At 40.7% G+C, this 19,883-nt stretch overlaps 1 protein-coding gene across 3 annotated transcripts in view; it reads left to right on the top strand.

The window, feature by feature from the left end:
• Positions 1 to 1,290, top strand: part of ASCC3 (activating signal cointegrator 1 complex subunit 3) — a 560,200-nt gene extending 558,910 nt beyond the window's left edge. For all 3 annotated transcript variants that reach the window (XM_090037230.1, XM_090037224.1, XM_090037218.1), the window contains 2 exons: positions 222 to 397; positions 489 to 1,290. In XM_090037230.1, the coding sequence (XP_089893356.1) occupies positions 222 to 397; positions 489 to 636 (324 nt within the window). In that variant the 3' untranslated portion in view covers positions 637 to 1,290. The remainder of the gene's footprint in view (positions 1 to 221; positions 398 to 488) is intronic.
• Positions 1,291 to 19,883: the final 18,593 nt, after the last annotated feature.

The following is a 19,883-nucleotide window of genomic DNA, read 5'->3' as shown; positions in this document are numbered from 1 at the left end:
TACAGATGGTATTGGCTTAGTTACTAATTGGTTAAGTGCCTTGTTTTCTGTTTTCCTGTGATTCATATTTTTACCAAAAGTCTTTATCTAGGAAAAATGACAACGTGTTCTGATCCTGGTGTTCTGTAATAGTTTATCATCCTCTCTCACTCCCACACAAAAGAAAACTGGGGGTTCCAGTTGCATTAACCTGTTTGGGGTTTTTTTTTTTTACCTAATAGAGAAAGCAAGACAGTAAAGCGGTGGCTCCTCGATTCCCCAAAGCCAAAGATGAAGGGTGGTTTTTGATACTTGGGGAAGTGGATAAAAAAGAACTTATTGCTTTGAAAAGGATTGGATACATCAGAAACCGAAGCTCTGTTTCAGTTGCTTTTTATACTCCAGAAACTCCTGGAAAGTAAGACTTTTTATTAAAATTATCCGAGTGTTATGAAATTAAATGTTGAGGATTTGAAAAAGAAACTAATGAGTCTGCTTTTATATTTTAGATACATCTACACATTGTATCTCATGAGTGACAGTTACCTTGGCATGGACCAACAGTATGACATTTATCTGAATGTCATACCAGCCAGCAGCTCAGCACAGGTCAATACTGAGATCTCTGATGCAATGAGTCACCTGCCTCTGAAGTAACATGACCTGAACAATCTGTTTAAAAGAAGTGGGCTTGAAACCTGGATGTTCAGTTATTCTGGACAACAGAGAAATTATGTTTGCCTTAGTGGAATCAACTTCTAACCTCAAGACACCTAGGAAATTAAAAGTGACTGCTGTATTGACTCTAGTAACACAGAGTTAGCCACAGTGGCCTTATTCCTTTACAAAGTGTTGCCTTTTATCATTTCATCTTTGAAAAATTTCAGAATGTGAAATGGATCTGTTTTACTGCTAATGTATATGCCAGAATTGTATTCTGGCAACTCAAAACAAGAAAGTATGGACATTTTAATTTGTATACATTTTGAGCTGTAGTTTTCATTTGGAAATGATTGCTCTATAGCCAACGTGTTCATATTGTTTAAATGGATTTTTTAATTTATGCGGAGAATGCACAAAACTTGATTTAAGAAATGACAGAAAACATTGCTGAGGTGAATTATAAGATTTAGTTTATAATAAGACATATCTGTAAGAAATTTGTTGTACCACTGTCTTCAGTATAAAATGTAAATGCCATTTAGTGATAAAATACATCTCTTAAGTATACCACGTGGAGGTGGTACTTCACAAAAACATTTTCACAAATTTATATTCATTATACATTTAATAAATCTGATTGGAAAGTTATGCTGAAGAGTCTACAGTTGATTTCAAAATGAACTGAAAACAAAATGCTTGCATATAATAACATAGATTTCCTCTCTGCGCATTACTAGATTAACTAAGTGAATGTTGTTTTCCTAACTTATTAAGAAGGAAAAGTTTCCCGTTAGTTATATTATTTTATCAATCTTTTATAATGCAGTCATTGTAAATCACAAAAAAATTGTGCACAGTGTCTAAAAAGACTATGATCTCCATATGTATCTGGAAATGGTATTGTGTTAGTGGAGTCCAAGCAACACCTAAAGGCTAATATTGCACTCTTTCACAAAACGTTTTCTATTTTTAAATGCATCCTCTTGCTCACTTAGTCTAGTGTCTGGAAACTCATGTAGTATTGGTACCTTTTGATATTTTCTTTAAATGCTGTCTATACATTACTCTGTCCTTGTAACCTCTTTGTGCCAGAGACTGTCTCCTATGTGTTTGTATTACACTTAGTGTAGTTGATAATACTGCTCTGCAAATGATGAAATAGCAGGCTCTCCTTTGGCTTTGCTTGTAAGCCTGAACAAAGTTTTGCTATTTCCCTTTTCATCATTAACTTTATCTCACTAGTTTTGTAAATAATTGGAGCTATAATGCCATCTTTATACTACTTCATATTTTCCTTTTCTTTTTCAAATCTCTCCTGTTTGTTATAGGCAACCCCATCCAGCTAAATCTCTTGGCCAGAATTTTTTAATCTGGGTACCCAACATATTAGGATCTTAAATCCTATATTTATTAGAAAAATCCTGCTTTTCAAAGATGTTAAGCTCTTTAAAAAATCCAGCCATGTTTGTCCAGATGCTCTAAATATGGAAGTAGAAGCCTACCTTTAGGAATTCAGGGTTGCAAGTATTAGTCTTTGCTTTTAACTAAAGATAAGTAGCATTCAGTGGGCTTTTTTGCTGCTGACATTGTTTCATGTACCAAACCAAACTTGAATTGTGTTAGGGAGCTCTGCTGCCTGCCAAAAAACCTGAAAAATGTGCTGCCACTACATCTTGAAACCACCTAGGTTTAAAGGACTCACTCTAAGGGTACTGGCAGTTGTTAATTTACTCACATGATGGGAACATTGGAACTTTTTTGCTGACCACAGCACTTTAAAAGGGTGCACAGGTAGCCCCAGACTATGAAGCAGCTTCCCCTCTGAGGCTGCTCTCATGCCCACAATTTTAAAGAGCAGGATTATACCTGCTTGCAAGAGCCCAGGGGTAACAAGGGCTGTAGGTTTTTCTGTCCCCCCTCAGTCAGCCCCTGCCACTGCTGCTACATTCCTACATTGCAAACTGAGAGCCAGCTGTTCTCCCCCTCTTGAAGGAGGAGGGATAGCAGAGTACTGTGGGATAATGGAAGGTCTAAATAACATGCCAGATGTTAAAAATAAAGCAAAATACTTACCTGCTACAAAAAAGTTCCACTTTTAACAAGGAACATCTTCAAGGCGATTCACCCTTTTGTAGCATCTGGCAATTTAACATGCAAAATTTGAGGCGATTCACCCTTTTCATAAATTAGCATCTGGCAATTTAACATGCAAAAATTAAATTAATTCCATGACAAATGTAACATCAGCCAGGAGCCTTAATAATATACTGAAAAGGCTTTAAAGTGAGCTGCACTTTCCCATCCAATTGTGATATACTCCAAAATGCAGAAAGAGGTAGTTAGCCAAGTTAGCCTGAAGTCAGGCAAAAGGCGGCAGGATAAATATTCACCTTATAAGCTAACTAAAACAGAGATGCATAAGCTTTAGTAAGCAGCAGTTTACTTCATCAGAGCATCTCTGATGTAATCTATAAGGTGCAAATATACTCTACTATGCGCTCCAAAATGTAAGGGACAGGAAAAAAAGATTTATTTTGTGGTTCTAAGTGTTTACACATACATTTTTTTTTAAATAGGCTTCTCCCCTATTCAATTTACTTTTAAGGAAATCTCAAGCATTTTTAGGTGTAATGTTAGCTTTCATTTTTTCGTCAATACAATGCAACTTTATTTATGAGGGCAACCATGTTCTGATAGGTAGGACAGTAATAAAACAAGAAATTTATTAGCAGCCTTTCCTGCTTTATCTTTAAGGTAAGACTGTATATACTGTCATATCATTATTTCTTTTTTCAGCAAGCAGATTTTGGACAACTAAAATTCATAGGCAAAGTGTGAGTTATCTACACAGGTAATTTAGAAAAATGGATTGCAACACATTACTCCAAGTGCTTTATATTGGAATTGAAAGAGATTTTTTCCAGGAAATCATTGGCTTCTGTCAAAGAACATTTTCTATCAATAATTCTAATTAAGTATAGAAATAAAGCTATGCCACAATCACATAATATGCCATGGTGATGATCTTGGTTCTTGCCTGCTGCATAAACGACATGTCACAAAAATGCATGCTGGACCTCACATGGACATCTTTCCCAGGGATCTCTGGTCTTCCATGTGAACCAGTTGGAGCATCTTGTGCTAGATATCAGTTGTGCCCTTTGAATCTTGGAATTTAGTTTCAACATTTAGTTTGGATTGCCTTCTATGCTAATTGTTTTTTTGGACAGCTCACCGTATCTTGAAATAATATATTTGATACACTCTTGAGAGTTCATTGCAAAAATATTGGATTTGCAAAGGCAGTCAAAAGTAATGCAGAATGAATTGAAGCAAATTGATTGAAATCAACGGTTATCTAAAAAATCTAACAAGAAAAATTCTGATGCATTCGAAACAGCTGCTCAGAAGGAACAATCAATATATTCATTCCAATTATTTCTAACAGTGGAAAGTGGATGATCAGTGACTGACTCTAACAAGAATGTAAGAATCAGACATAGAAAACAGGTACAAATTATCAGTACTTCTGTGATGTAGCTACAACCACTATGGTTATAATACAATAGTTCTCCTCTGAAAGTTAGATGATGGCCAATTCAGATACAAGATTTTAATGTCCAGTTTCTCATTCCAGTTTACAGATAGGCTTCCCTTGTCTCTTTCAGCTGCAATCAGCAACAACTGATATACATTTACTGAGGTGCCATCTTCGAGCCTCAGAGTAGCTCCAAAATGAAATAGGAAAGAGAGAGATAAGACACAACGAGGAAAACCCATCAGACTACTTGCTTCCCTGTGCCTCTCCCTTGGAAGCAATGGGGTATACTCTTCCCATTTTGCCCCACCAAGGCCTCATGTAGACTGGAATGTGAAAAACAACACATAATTGGTAACAGAATCCGAAATGAACATATGCATAAAGGTGAATTGTGATTGGTGAAGAAGCCTCCAGAAGCTTCCAGGTTTTGATCAAAGTCCACCCATTGACTGAAGAAAAGAAGTCAAGGTCTTAGACATGCACTCATACCAAAAAAAACATGTAAATGAATAAAAAGCATAGGCAATCCCATGCTAATGAAGCAAGCAGTAAACGGAGGCAGAGCTTGAGGTGGGACGAGAAATGGGTGGAACAAAAGGAGAGACAGAGGTGAAATGAATGTTCATGAGTATAAACCAAAGTGTATAAATGTGGGAAAAAACTATTGTTCACTGTGGCTCCCTGGTTTGTTGGTTTTTTTGGGAGCTAGTCCGAAGCTGTCTCCATTCAGAAAAAAGCTGTTGCGAGCAATGTGTGCAAGTAGCGTTTGCTCCCTGTCTGCTCTGGCTAATGAGTAACAGGACTCATGAGCGATTGGATTGTCATCTTCCTAGTCATTGGGGGCCACATTGAGTTGGGGTCTAACACACTGTAGCGATCAGTCAATCAGCATGTGCATAATCGCTGAGCCATGCAATAGTGTCCTCAGTGGCCATGATGACAGACAGGAGGTGCTCTAGCCCAAGTATCTACAGTCTCCTTTACCAGCCTCCAAATACTCACAGTCATATTTCTTCTTAACTAGTCTTCTTAATGCCATCTCATAACACTGCTTCTTTATCAAGTCTATCAGTCCAGTCTGAACCTTGTGCCACTGTGAAATATCATCTGCTTTGAGACTACTTGCACTGTTCCAGGCTCTGCAGCATTGTCTTTAAAAATCTTCATCTTAGCCAGGAGAGTTGAGGAATGTGCATCTTTGTCTTACATTACCTCTTCCTCATGTTCCACAGAGAAATCAGTTTTTTGAATATTTTTTAATTTTCTCCCAGAGGGAGTCTCTGCCCTTTCACCATCAAGAGATTTGATTCACCGGTTTACTAAGTAAGGCCAAAGCTGGAAATCACAGGGCATCTAGAAATAGTATCCTTTCCTAATATGCAATTGTTGGAAAAAAGAAGGTATCTTGGTACATCTCTTCATGCTGGATAACAGTCTAAATCCAAACTTCCACACATCTCTTCTGCCCAGAGAAGTTTCAAAGCCACTTTGTCCAAGCATTGACCATCATGTCCAAAGTATAGGAAGGCCTCAGAGGACAAAGGCTGCAAGACTGCTAGTTGGTTTTCAGTTTATAATGTCTCAACACTGCTACATTTGTACTGGGCTAGCTACTGCTTTGGGACAATGTCATTTTTCTAAAACAGACACAATGATATCCTTTTTGCCTTGTTTCCCTAATTTATTGCCTCCTGTTATTAGCTAAAATTCCCACTTCTTTCCTTCCCTAGATGCAGCCACTTTTTATTAGCTTGATGGCAGTTACATCATGGAAAAGTACATCTTTCATCCTTTGTTCTTGATGACCTGGCAGTTCCAGCACAGGTACTGTTCCAGGTTGTCCAGTGAGCAGTGGGATCATAGACCATATCAAGTTGAATACAGACAACCATAACCTATGTCCAGATCTGGAGAGTCTCAGTGGTAGAAGCCTGAATATATGCTTCCTGAAGGAAACACTTGATATGACAATCTTAAGCAAAAATATCTGCCTCACCATTATCAAAACGAAGTAGATATCCATTTATATGGATATCTACCCCAGACCTTGCACTGAGTAGTTTTATAGGAAAAATGCATTGAACATTTTAAACACTACATTTTAATGAAATAACTGATAAGCTTAAGAAGAAAAGTAGTCTCTGAAAATACTCCAAAGACCTGGAATAATACTCTGCATGTAGGACAGAGTATATAAAAAAAATCCTTCCCATTGGAAAGGTCTGTGAAAAAAAAACACTGAGACAGAGAAAGGGGAAATGGCAAATATAAATGTATGCATTTTTATAAAAGTGGGGGGAAGTTAATTTTTGTAAGTCGTGTCAGATAACTTGGGAGTAGAAGAAAAGGAATTAGTGTCCTGGTGACACCATGCCTGGTAATTAAAACTGTTTGTAAAACTGACAGGCTACCCAACCCAGACCACATACAGCCTCACATATCCAGGTGGAGACCAGAGTAATTGGAAACCTTTACTCAACAGACAGAAAATTCAAGTACATTGATAAATGCCATTGTTTTAAACTACTGCCATCGTAATGCACTTCCACAAGAAAGCAGAACATGGAAGGCAAGTTAATTTCCATTCATTCTAGGGATGTTCTTAGAAATTATGGGGTATATTAAAAAGTTTGCCTACACAGATCAAATTTGGTTTAAGTCATTGTCATTTTATATATCTTTGGCATTCTACCACCAAAATGAAGGCTTAAAATGCAACAGTCTCATGGGAAAAGGCGTAATTAAATAGGATGAAATTCACTGTCAGATGTAAAATAATATTCTTCAGTGCTTTGACGCTGGAGAAAGGGAAAGGAAGAGAGAGAGCGAGAGAGAACTTCAACACTCTCCTGACCTGCAGCAGCAAGTCCCATGCGAGTTTTAGTAAGAAGAACGGATTTGGAAACTAAGGCAGGGGTTCAGTGGTTCAATCCACCCACAAAGGAGCAGCAGTAGGCTATCCCAGCTAACTGATGTAGCCATACTTTTTTCTTTCTTTTGAAAAGTACTGATACAAAAAGAATCCTGATGACTAAGCATACAATTGCACAATGTACCGTAGGTCACAGTGACTGTATATGATTGAGAAAATCATCTCATCTGGGATAAGAAGGAAGATGGAGAAAGGGCAAATTTATTTTGGACCAGAAGAATCCATACATTCTTCCATTGAATCAAAGAGAGGGATCCAAATCTATTTCAGAAAATCATACATTAGTAGGCTTTTATGATGCCATAAGTTGAGTAACACTGGTGCTTAGAGTCTTCAGATACTCACCTGCCACTCTTGCACATTGTTTATTCCATTAGTCACCTCTGACTCCTCCTATCAATTAGATAATCATAGCTGAGGAATGAGTATATCTCTTTAAAGCTATGATCTCACTAGTGTACTTCTCAAAATGTTCATGCTGGGGACTGTGGTGTTTCATTGGAGTTACAGAGACATGGTACAAAATTCTCTGCTGGTATAGTGTACAGTTTTGCAAAGTGGTTGGGGATATTTGGGGAATAAAGAAAATAATGTTCTTTAATATTAATACAGTTTGGTGGGAGAAGTGCGAGGTTAAACTACTGTGCTGCTGAGTGTAAGAAGAGAACTTCTATACCAGGACCAACTTTATAAGAACCTGTAATATTTGTACCAGTTAAACCACTGTGTAAATAATTCCTATGGAGGATTCAATTTAGAGAGAAGAAACAATCTCTATAGAGGAAGGATTTTCCACAGTGATTACACTGCATAGCAATTAAATATGTTTACAAGAGTCTTGCACTCAAATCTCCTAACAAGTTCCATAGTCCCTCATTGTAATTTGAATCCAGTACTCTCAAAGTTACTAAGTCCTCCTTATAAACCCTTTCTTCAGATTCTATCCTCCTGGAAAATCACAATCTTCTCTGCTCTTGGTGATTTAAAACCGAAATCAAACCTTTTTCTAGTCTAACTTTATCTAACATTTTCTTTGCATTTAAAGAGTAAAAATGCTTACGTATATCAAAAAATGTAATCATACATTATTTTTATTGAAGAATTTTACACGCTTGCTCTCCCAATAACAGAATACCCAAAAGAAAACAGATACAATTTGTCTTAAACCTGCAGACTTAGTGGAGGTTAAATCCTAATTGTGACTACACAGCAGACTTAACTACGCTGGTTTTTTTGTTGTTGTAATTGTTTTGAATCTGCTCACAAAGCCGTCTTGTCTTTTTTCAGATTACTTTTGGCCTACAGAAGGATTGGGAATGATAGAATCATAGGATTGGAAAATAACTCAAGTAACCTGGTCCACGTCCCTGCACAGATGTAGGAATATTACTTACTCCTAAATCATCCTTGCCCAATGCTTATTTACCCTTATCTTGAAAGATTCCAGTGAAGGAGCTTTTATAACTTCCCTTGGCAGTCTATTCTGCTGCCTTACTTTAACAGTAAGGATTTTTTTCCTTATATCTAATAAAAATACATATAATTATATAAAATCTTGTGTAAAAAGGTAGGGCCTGCTTCCCTTACATCATGTCTACACTAAATTTACTGGACCCTGGCCCTCAAATACTGCCTTATATGGGCTACTTCCTGATCTAGAAGCAGTGTAGATGTGTTAATGAGGAATTTGGGATGATAGTTTTGGCACTTTTCAGGTGCATAACTTAATTAACCCACCTAGAGTCCTATACAAATGTAGCTAAACTTTTCTGACTCAGAAGGTAGCCTGTATAGAGCTGTGTGGTTTGTTTGAGGATGCTTCTTCCTCATTTAGTAAGTTTATCATGTAGATATCCCCTCAGTGTTTCCTTAGAGCCAGCTCCAACCTCTGTCTTCATAGTTTCAGGAGCTCTTCTGAGGTCCTACTGCATGCTATACAGGAAGGGTGAGTGCAGGTCTTAGGCAGGGCTAAACTAGGATTTGGTAGGAATGAAACATTACTATCTTTTCTTATTTGTCCCCAAAATGCAAATTAACGCCCTGTGGCCCTGGGCAACAGTTAAATGAAAAACCCACAATAAAATTGCTTCAGATGTGCCGTCGCTGGACGATCATCAAAGCTTCATAAAATATCCAAATCTTATAGGAAAGCAACATGACTAAAATATGTATACAGCTGGGAAGAAGGAGCACAGTTCTTCATTTTTGTTGGTTACAAGATTGTGTTTTGATTTTCGTGTTTGACTTCTTTTCTCCCTCCTCACTCAGGCATAGTGGGTGTTCTGCTCTTTAATGGCTATGTCTGACCAACTTGCTACCGTGTCCAGCAGCAATGCCGTCCAACTGCACTGCTGCACATGGCATACCTCCTAAAAATGGAAGCAGTTAGAATCAAGTCCAGGCTAATTGCCATTGTCATACAGCAGTGGTAATTAGCACACTTGAGGCATCATGCAACTGCATCTGCTCTGCTGCCAATTTAGGATGCAGCCTGTGTAGAAGCAGTCCAGTGTGTTTCTGTATCCTGTGGCTGGTTATAGTAAGTTTACTGTGTAAGGCAAAAGCATGAAGCTAGGACAATGGAAGATGTAAGAGTTTATTTAGAGAAATAAATGTCATGCAAGTTCCAGCATCCTCACCTGAGTGTCATCTTTATGCATGTTGTACTTGGCAGGTTGAGAGCTACAAAAGAAAGTGCCTGGAATAGATTGGAGAATTCGGGCCCATAGCCAACGAAAGCACTAAATCATGTGAATAGTTCTACTGAAGTCAGTTCCTTCAGTTGTAAGTAATTGCAAAATCAGCCTAGATCCTACAGGGTGTCGTTAGGGCTTAGAGAGAAAGGTGATTGACATCCCACAGGATCAGTCCCCAAAAGAAAAGGAAGTATAGAAAATAAGGGCAAAAAAAAATAGAATGTGGCTGGAAAAGTGAGGCGAATGCTAAGAAAATAGAGGAGAATACAGCTGGAGAGCAGAAAAGTTGTCTTGCACCCTGAAAAACAGGAGGGATGGAAAATATTTTATAACAGGAGCTCAGCCCAAGATGTGCAGAGCAAGCTTCACTAACTAGTAAGTAGCACGTAGGTTCTTAGAGTGCAGGACCTCCACCTAACCCAGGAGGTGCACAGCCCCACCAGGGGAGACGCCTTGTTGGACCTAGTGCTGGCCACAGGTGATGACCTGGTGAGGGGGATGCGGATGCTCGACCACCTGGGCAACAGCGATCATCGCCTGCTGGAATTCACCATCTAGCACAAGGTGGCAAAAGCCTGCAGTAAGGCAGCAGCCCTAGATTTCAGGAGGGCAAACTTCAACAAGCTAAGGAGAATAGCTGGGGAGGCACTGAGGTCCCAGAGGGGAGGCGAGCCAGGTGTCCAAGGTGAGTGGTCGCTCCTTAAGGAGACAATTCTCCAAGCCCAAACGAAGGTAATCCCAATGAGGATCAAAGGGAGCAGGAGGGGGCACAAGCCTCCATGGCTCACCAAAAGCATCCGGGAATGTCTCCTTGCTAAAAGGGAGGCGTATACCCAATGGAAAGAAGGGGTCATCACCAGGGATGACTATACTGCAGTCGCTCAGGGATGTAGGGGGGCAGTCAGGAAGACCAAGGCAGAGATGGAATTAGGACTAGCTTCCCAGATTAAGGACAATAAGAAGTCCTTCTTTAAATACATAGGGGGTAAAAAGAAGGTCCCGGGTAATGTGGGGCCCCTGCAGGACGCGTTAGGAAATTTGGTCGTCACACCAGATGACAAAGCTAACATGTTTAATGATTTCTTTGCCTCCGTTTTCCTAAGTAGGGACCAGAACAGCCACCTCCCTGCTGGGCCAAGGGTTAGTGAGGAACTAGTTAGGGAGCTTCTGGAGGGACTGGACGTATTCAAGTCAGCTGGTCCGGACGATCTCCACCCTAGAGTTCTAAAGGAATTGGCCGAGGTCATTGCAGGACCCCGGCACGGCTTTACGAGCACTCGTGGTGCTCTGGTGTGGTGCCGGAGGACTGGAAGAGGGCCAATGTGGTTACCATCTTCAAAAAAGGGAAAAAGAAGCACCCAGGAAACTATAGGCCAGTTAGTCTTACCTCGATCCTAAGCAAGCTGTTTGAGAAAATTATTCTGGCACACATCCACGAGGGGCCAGCAGGGGACTGCATGCTTAGGGGCAACCAATATGGGTTCATCAGTGGCAGATCCTGTCAGACCAACCTGGTGGCCTTTTACGATCAGATCATTAGATGCAGGGGTAGCAGTGAATATAGTCTTCCTGGACTTCCAGAAGGTTTTCGACACTCTCTCACCCTGTTCTCATTAAGAAACTGGGGGACTGTGGTGTAGACATGCACACAGTCAAATGGGTCACCAACTGGCTGGAGGGCCGCACCCAGAGGGTGGTAGTAGATGGGTCCTTCTCAACCTGGAAGGACGTGGGCAGCGGGGTTCCGCAGGGCTCCGTCCTCAGGCCCGCACTGTTCAACATCATCATCAGTGACTTGGACAAGGGGTTAAAAAACACCCTGTTCAAATTTACTGATGACACTAAGGAGTGGGAGGATGTGGGCACACTAGAAGGAAGCAACAGGCTACAATCAGACCTAGACAGGTTACAGGGATGGGCGGAAGAGAATAGGATGGGATTCAACACAGACAAGTGCAAAGTGATGCACGTGGGGAGGAACAACCGGCACCATACCTACAGGTTGGGAAATTCCCCTCTTGTCAGCACAGAGGCAGAAAAGGATCTTGGAGTCATCATTGACTCCAAGATGAACATGGGCTGGCAGTGTGGGGAGGCAGTCAGGAAGGCCAACCGTACCTTGTCATGCATCCACAGATGCATCTTGAGCAGGTCCAAAGCGGTGATCCTCCCCCTCTATGCAGCACTGGTCAGGCCACAGTTGAAGTACTGTGACCAGTTCTGGGCGCCACACTTCAAGAGGGATGTGGACAGCATGGAGAGGGTCCAGAGGACAACAGGGCAGGCCCTATGAGGAGAGGCTACAGGACCTGAACCTGTTCAGCCTCCAAAAGAGAAGGCTGAGGGGGGATCTAGTGGCCTGCTATAAACTAGTCAGGGGGGATCAGCAGGCATTGGGGGAGTCCCTGTTCCCCCAAGGACTGCCAGGAGTGACCAGGAATAATGGTCACAAGCTGGCAGAGGGTAGGTTTAGGCTAGATATCAGGAGGCGCTACTTCACGGTCAGGGTGGCTGGGATCTGGAACCAACTTCCAAGAGAAGTGGTGCAGGCTTCTACCCTGGGGGTTTTTAGGAGGAGGTTAGATGAACACTTTGCTGAGGTCGTTTGACCCCAGTACTCTTTCCTGCCATGGCAGGGGGTCGGACTAGATGATCTACTCAGATCCCTTCCAACCCTAGAAACTATGAAACTATGGAAGGCGACTTCACAGTTTGGCCCAATTTTAGACTTCACCAATCCCAAACATACAGTTCCTCTGTGAATTGTTGAAAAAAAACAATTTTTGTTTCTGGTCTGGCGCTCTGCCGTACTCAGGAGGGGAAATCTGCAGGCAGCTGTATGAACCTATAATATCCCTTTTGAAGGGACAAGTGGTGTCAGGTGTATGCTCAGCTTTACTATGAGAGTCCCCCACCCCGCTTTTTTTCCCCCTTTTTTGTCTATATAGTGGTTTTCCAAAGATCCCCCCCCACGCACACACACGCACTCTAAAGTTGGTAGACTTCAGAAATTGCCAGATAGGCTACATGTAGTATTTGGATTAATTTCATTCTATTGGTTGTGAAACTGACCTAGTCAAATCAGTGTAAGCACCTGATATGGATGCCATTGCATCGGAAAGAGAATGCCCACATTGATCTAGTTTTTCACAGAAGCATAGAAGTCAGAGTGAAAATCAAACTCAGTAGGTCACTTCATCTAACCTCCTGCTTGAGGTAGTATTATTCCTGTCTATACTATCCCGGGCAAATGTTTAACTTGCACTTAAAAACTGCCAATGACAGGTAATCCACAATCTCTGGTCTAGTGATTAACCATTTTTATAGTTAGAAAATTGTCCTTAATATCTAACCTAAATTTCCCTTGTTGCAGTTTCAACATATTTCTTCTCGTCCTGTCCCTTGTGGACAGGAAGACTGATTGAATCCCATCCTTTTCATAATAGTCCTTTATGGATTTGAAAACTCTTCTCCAGACTAACTAATCACAGTTCTTCCAACATTTCTTCATACGTCTTGTTTCCTAAACCTCTGTTCATTTTATTGCTCTCCTCTGGATTCTTTTGCAATTTGTCCATGTTTTTTATGAAGTGCTATGCCAGTGCCCAAAACTAGACCTAGTACTGCAGGAAGATACTGTGATTTACATCAGTACAAAACCTGTGTACAAACAAGCCCAAAGCCATCCAGGCTACAAGAAAGCTTATATGCAGAAAGCCCCTTATGTTCTGTTGTGCCCATGATCTACCAGGTTTTAGGCAAATGCAAAAGGAAATACAGTTTCTGCCCCTGAGGACTTCTGCTCCTTTTAAAATAGATAGAAGGATGAGGAACACTTAGTAAGAGCCTTTACCTGGGTGTGCTTTGTGGCATCCTTAGAAAAGAGAGCTGCAATAACAGATGTGTTCATTTGGTTTTCTTTAAAAATTTAGAATGGGTTTCACAAAAGTATTTCCCACTAACCTGGCTGCCCCCCAGTGACAAGCCAGTGGTTCCAATAGCCAGTAGAATTAGGTTGGTGCTGGGCACTTTCAGAAGTCCTAATGTGTACGTATCTAAGTGCAGGATTTTTCAAGTATATACAATGAACCTAAATTATCCTGCAGCCATGCCCTGATAGTTACTGGCACAAGAGAGAGAGGATGTCTACATGAGGCTAAAATGACACCTTGGATATTTAGCTGACTAAATCTGTCCTAAGCCATAATTATAGGTAGCATTTTTCATCCCTTGGCATACTGGCACTTGCAACTGAAATAACTCATTAGGTAACATATCCTGACAATGTGAGGAGATTATGCTTGCTTTTCTCATTTCACTTACAATGATGCTTTCTTCCCATTAACAGGGGTTAAGCTTGTTTCTGATGCCAATAACACATGGCACGTTCCCATCACACAACTGTGTTTATTTAACAGCAAATCCTGCTCATTAGGGGCTAATTACTCAATCTAATATTACAGTAATATCAAGTTTTCTTAAAGCTTCATCTTCATCATTTTGAGGATTCTGCAATTAAACCTTATTTTATTTTTAAAAGATTGTGAAAAACCTGGGAAAGCAGTGAGAAGACTCTGATGTCTAGAGACAGAAATGACTTTGTGATTGTCCAAGGCCAGGGCAAGATTATTTTCCTTAAAATATCATTTCCACTATTTTGTCCAATCTATTTTAAATTGCTCCATGTAAGTGGGGTTCCACTCCTGACTGTGGAAGATTGTTTAACAACCTAATAAGAATTATTGCTGAGAAGTTTTTTTTTAAATAGCCAACTTGAATAATTTTAATTTGATTGTATTATTCCTAATTCTGCTGTCATTGACCACCTGAAGTCCACCACTTCACCCTGAGGTTCACCTTCTTCAAATGTTTAAAGATGCTCATCAGGCCCTCTGTAACAGGTTGCCCTGTCCCCTAAGAAGGACAGGCCTGGAAAGGAGCTGCAGCTGTGTGAAGGCTAATGCGGGAGTAGTTTGCTGGAAGTCAAAAACCTCAGCAGGTGGAACCAGAGGGAGGTGCAGAGGAGAAACACCAGAAAGGGAGACTGCTGGGCTATGCGGAGGGCAGGCCTGCTGTGGGACAGTCAGAGCCACTGGGGACCCCTCCTAGTATCCAGAGCAACAAGATTTTTCTGTTTACTTGCTTTATTTGTTAAAGGGCTCTGTATATTACTGGGGCATGCTGAGAGACAGCAAGGGAGCAAAAGCCAGTTGTTTTAAAAGACTTTTTATTACTGGGACTTGCTGAGAGACGCTCAGGGAGCAAAAGCCTGGTTGAAGAGGCCCTGAGGCAGCAACCTGCTACACACCTTTCCAGATGCACACACATAGAGAACCAAGGCCCCCACTGAGTTCAGTGGAAAAAATCTTGCTACATCAGTCATTGCTTAGCTTAGCTATACCATATATTCTCATGATTCAGTCTATCCCTACACTCCCAAAATTATTGCTGAGGTTTTTTATAGTCATGCCTAAGGGCCAAGAATGATAACAGTGATGCTGTTGATGGGCTGCTGACTATTACAATGACTAACAGGGTCTCATTGCCTTTTTTTTTTCCCCTCCTGCCCCACTGTCTTGATCCATCTTTTCTCTCTTGTTTTGTATTTAAATTGCAAGCTCCCTTTAATGGGGCTTATTTTTCTGTTTTCTTTTTCTACAACACTCAGCACAAGATGGTCTTTGAAAACTTCTAAATACTCTGGTAACACAAATCATAAAAAATATGGGGGTGCCATTGCACTGAGCACTGTACAGAGTAATAGCCGCTGTTCTGAGTAGTATGCAATCTAAATAAACAAAATAGACATAGGGTAAAAGAACAGAGATAACACACCAGCAAAGTGAACAATGTGATGACAGCAAATATCACATTAGTTTCAAGTATTTTCAGAGCGGTTGAAGTATCTTGCTACTGCTCATCTAGAGACTTGAGTTCAAGCCTAAGTTCCAGACCAGTGCTGAAAGCTGTCCACAGTTGATCCAGCTTTTAATAGGTATATTTGGGAGTTGAAGATGCTGGATGCTTAGAACATCACTCCCTTGTCCGATACAAGCAAAATAAAATAGTGTGCCTTCACCTCAATAGCCTAATAGGCTGCTTGGCTGAAGTGGACTTGTCTTGTAGTTAGAAGAGGATAAGACAAAGGGAAGTCATGAGGATAGTTATCATTCCTCTTTGGTAATGAAGATGAACATTAGTCACCAATGTGACTAGGTAATAAGTAAGTCTAACTGCACTCTGTCTTGCACGAGCAGGTCTAGGGAGGTGATACTTCCCCTCTATGCAGCATTGGTGAGGCCGCAACTGGAGTAGTGTGTCCAGTTTTGGGCACCACACTCAAGAGGCATGCGGATAACCTGGAAAGGGTTCAAAGGAGGGCTACTCGTATGGTTGAGGGCCTGCAGGTAAGATCCTATGAAGACAGACTGAGGAACCTGAAACTCTTCAGCCTCCGCAAGAGAAAGCTGAGAGGTGATCTTGTGTCTGTCTACAAACTCATGGCGGGGGATGGGGGATGTCAGCAGGGAATAAGGGATCCTCTGTTTACCAGAGCACCCCTTGTGGTCACTAGAAAGAATGGCCATAAACTGAAGGGGAGTAGATTGAGATTGGACATCAGGAAGAATTCTGTACAGTAAGGGTTGCCAAAAAATGGAATGGACTTCCAGGGGAGGTGGTGCTTTCCCCTGCCTTAGAGGTGTTCAAAAAGAGATTAGACAAGCATCTGGCTGGGGTTACTTGACCCCAGCACTCTTTCCTGCCCAGAGCAGGGGATCAGACTCAATGATCTTATAGGTCCCTTCCAACCCTAGAGATCTATTAAATCTATGAAGCACTGAAAAAGTTTTGGAAATGCAAAAAAGGTAGATTTACAGTCACAGTCAATGGAATACAGACCCAGTCTAACCAAAGCCCCACCATAACTCTGTAGCTCATGCATTTCTAGCTGACTTACCAGCAAAGTTCTTTTAGCACACAGCACCCTCCATTCCCCACTGCAGAAACAGAGGAAACAGTGCCTTCTCAACAAAGCAGATCTGCATTCTGTATCATCTGTGCAAGACAAGCTGAGTCTCCATTAATGCTTCTTAGTGCAGGGATTTTAGGACCTCTCAAATAATTCAGAGCAGGGGTGTTAAACTGCCCTCAGGCTAGAACTGGCCCAGGCAGCCCTATGATCTGGCCCATGAGTCTCACACCAACCCTACACACTGCATATTGCACATGGAGCCTGTCTGGTGTTCAGGCTTGTCCCACTGCACACAACGGAACAGGAGTCAGACAACCCAAACCAGGCCATACCAGAGCCAGCACACAGGTCCAGCAGGATGCCGCATGGACTACTCCAGGGCTCACTTTGTACATGGTGTACAGGGCACACACTGTTTGAGACATGCTGCCAGACTGGCCCTATACACTGGCTCCAGCATGGCCCAATCCAACAAGCAGACCAACCCAGTAACCCTCATCTGGCCCATGGGGCTAAGTAAGTTTGGCACCCCTGATTTAGAGTATATTATTTTTACAAGACTTATTTCAATAAAGGGCATACCCTGCAAATGCTACTTAATAATTAAAAATAAACTAGAATGTCATATAGGTGTTTGGAAAACTTTGCTGATAGCTTTATCCTCCTACTTAGACTATTATTTAACCTTACACAAGAGTAGTCCCTCCTCATCACATATAAATAACTTCTCTCACAAAGGAATTTTTTTTCATGTTAAATTGAACCCCACTCTTACAGCAAAAACCTACAACTTAGGGTGCAATATGAGATGATTGCTGCACTTCCTAGGTGGTTGAAGGCCACCTACTACACAGCATACCTGAGGTGCACAGTAATAGCTTTTTAACACGCACCCTGTTGAGCCTTATTGCTAAACTAGTCTTGAACTTAAAGCTTGAAGAAAAAGGATAGAGCTTGCTCAACAGGTGAGTTTTTCCAGGCTCTCTCAGCTATATTCATTATCTGATTATTGCTCTCTCATTCTATAATACAAGGATCTTGGAAAAAGAGAACTGACTTTACAGCATATGTTTTGGTGTCTGTGGGTTGAGAGCAGGGGGGAAAGCAAGAAATATTGCAGGAACCTGAAAATTTGACTTAGACATGCAATTTGCAGAGTACTTAATTATTCAGTGGGTACCATTTTGCAGCAGCTACCAACAGAGACAGAGAGAAAGACATGGTACAGTTGGAGAAAATGAGGACAAAAATATTCTAGCTTCTATTCTGAGATAAGTGTTTAAATTGAACAAAAGCTTGTTTAGGATAAGTATTGTGTGTCCTCTGGGAAAAGTTGACTGAGTTAGAGTGGTATCATCCAGCCATCAGGATGAAATTCTTTAACTTTTCCATTGCTAAGCCTCTCTAGAGTTAACCAATCTTCACTATAAGACATCCAGCTCGTGCTATTGCATATGAATATTTGAGTTTATCTTCCTTATTTAAAACTCATATTTCAGGTAAAGAAAGCTCTGATGAGTCATTTAAAAAAGAGAAAATGATGAGTGAAAGTATATTTGTTTGAGAAAGGAACTGAAATATTAGTGAGCAACAATAAATCAATAATTCCCTTAATCCAACACCACAGAGCCAAGAAATATTATCAACCTCTCAGGATTATGTTTGTCCATTCAGTAATGCAATGAGATATAAGACAATGATATTCAAACTCCATAGGTGCTTACAGTAATAAGAGAAATGATGCCTGGGGTTATGCTAGCTGAATACAGTGTGACCACAATGTCACTTCAGAAAATCATGAGATATTGAATTTTAGTTTGCTTATGCATAGGAATTTTTTTTATTGCCCATTCAGTTTGTGAAGGAAAAGATGGATAAGTATGTTGTTTCTTTGAAAAAAAGACAGAGCCTCGTGCTATCTGGTTAAACAATAGAAAAGCTGTCACAAAATGTTCATCTTTTTGTTGTTGTTTTTGTACTTCAAATTGGAAGGATTTGGAGATCCTCTTCCCCAATCTGTTAGTACCTTCTGCAAGAGTCTCACAGAACTGGCTTCCATTGAGGCAGCAGAGGAACTTTCTATTGATTTGCCTGTGCCTTGAATCAGGTCTTTGTTCAGCTATTTCACAGGAAATATAATTGCCAGGCTTGTTCAAAGATACCCTATGAAAATGTGGAGATTAGACAGGGGTCTAGCAGAACATGTGTAGATTTTTATGATCATTTTAGAATTCGGAACAAAATCAAAAAATAGTAATTCTGGTTTTTTACAGATTTGAAAAGCATATATAAAATCAAAATGTAAAAGTGTTTATGTAGAAGACTGTGGCCCAGATCTTCTGATATTTTACAACAACCTTGGACCATACTACTAATAGGTTGTGGCCTTACCTTGACAATACAAAAATGGAATTTTCAAAGGCAATGTAACAGCTAGTTGTTATCTTTGTGAAACAAAAATAGCTCCTCATCAAAACAGCTCTTCAGAGAATATGCAAAAGTTGCCTCTGCTGTGGAAAGGAATAAGTAATAGCAGGCACGTGAATAATTATCACAGAGGGCTGCTCCATGGTAAATCACTGCCCCGTTTCAACTCACTATAATTTGTGTGTTTGTCCATACTCTCAGTAAGTAATTTATAAGATTTGGCCCTGCCTGAATCCAAATCTTCTCTTTATCACCTTTAAAGTTAACCAGTAGGAAACAGAAGAGTAATGATGAGGATCCAAATCCTTCAAATATTAGTATAAATGATTCCCTTAATGTTCTGAGACATTGAAATCAATGAGTGTGTCTACACACACACTTAAGTGTGGAGTAAATTAATTAGCTGCGGATTAAATCACCACTGTCTACATGTATTAGGCTGCAGTAAACTAATTAACACCACAGCAAGAGTACCTTCAGGGACAGTACTATATTATGCCAGGGCAATTTACTGCAATTAAATACACATATAGATGCTGACCACAGATATAAATTGCAACCAGTCAGCTCAGCCAGCAGGGGGCCAGACTCCTGCTTGTCACTAGCTACATGGCTCCACACTTTCAGCACCCTCATGCCCCAGCCAGCCTCTGCTGCCTGATGCTGCCACCC

This window comes from Crocodylus siamensis, chromosome 1, assembly GCF_052110815.1.
Source record: "Crocodylus siamensis isolate JL-2025a chromosome 1, ASM5211081v1, whole genome shotgun sequence".
NCBI lineage: Eukaryota > Metazoa > Chordata > Crocodylia > Crocodylidae > Crocodylus > Crocodylus siamensis.
Note: the sequence above shows the minus strand (reverse complement) of the source record. Positions and strands in the feature narration are given on the sequence as shown.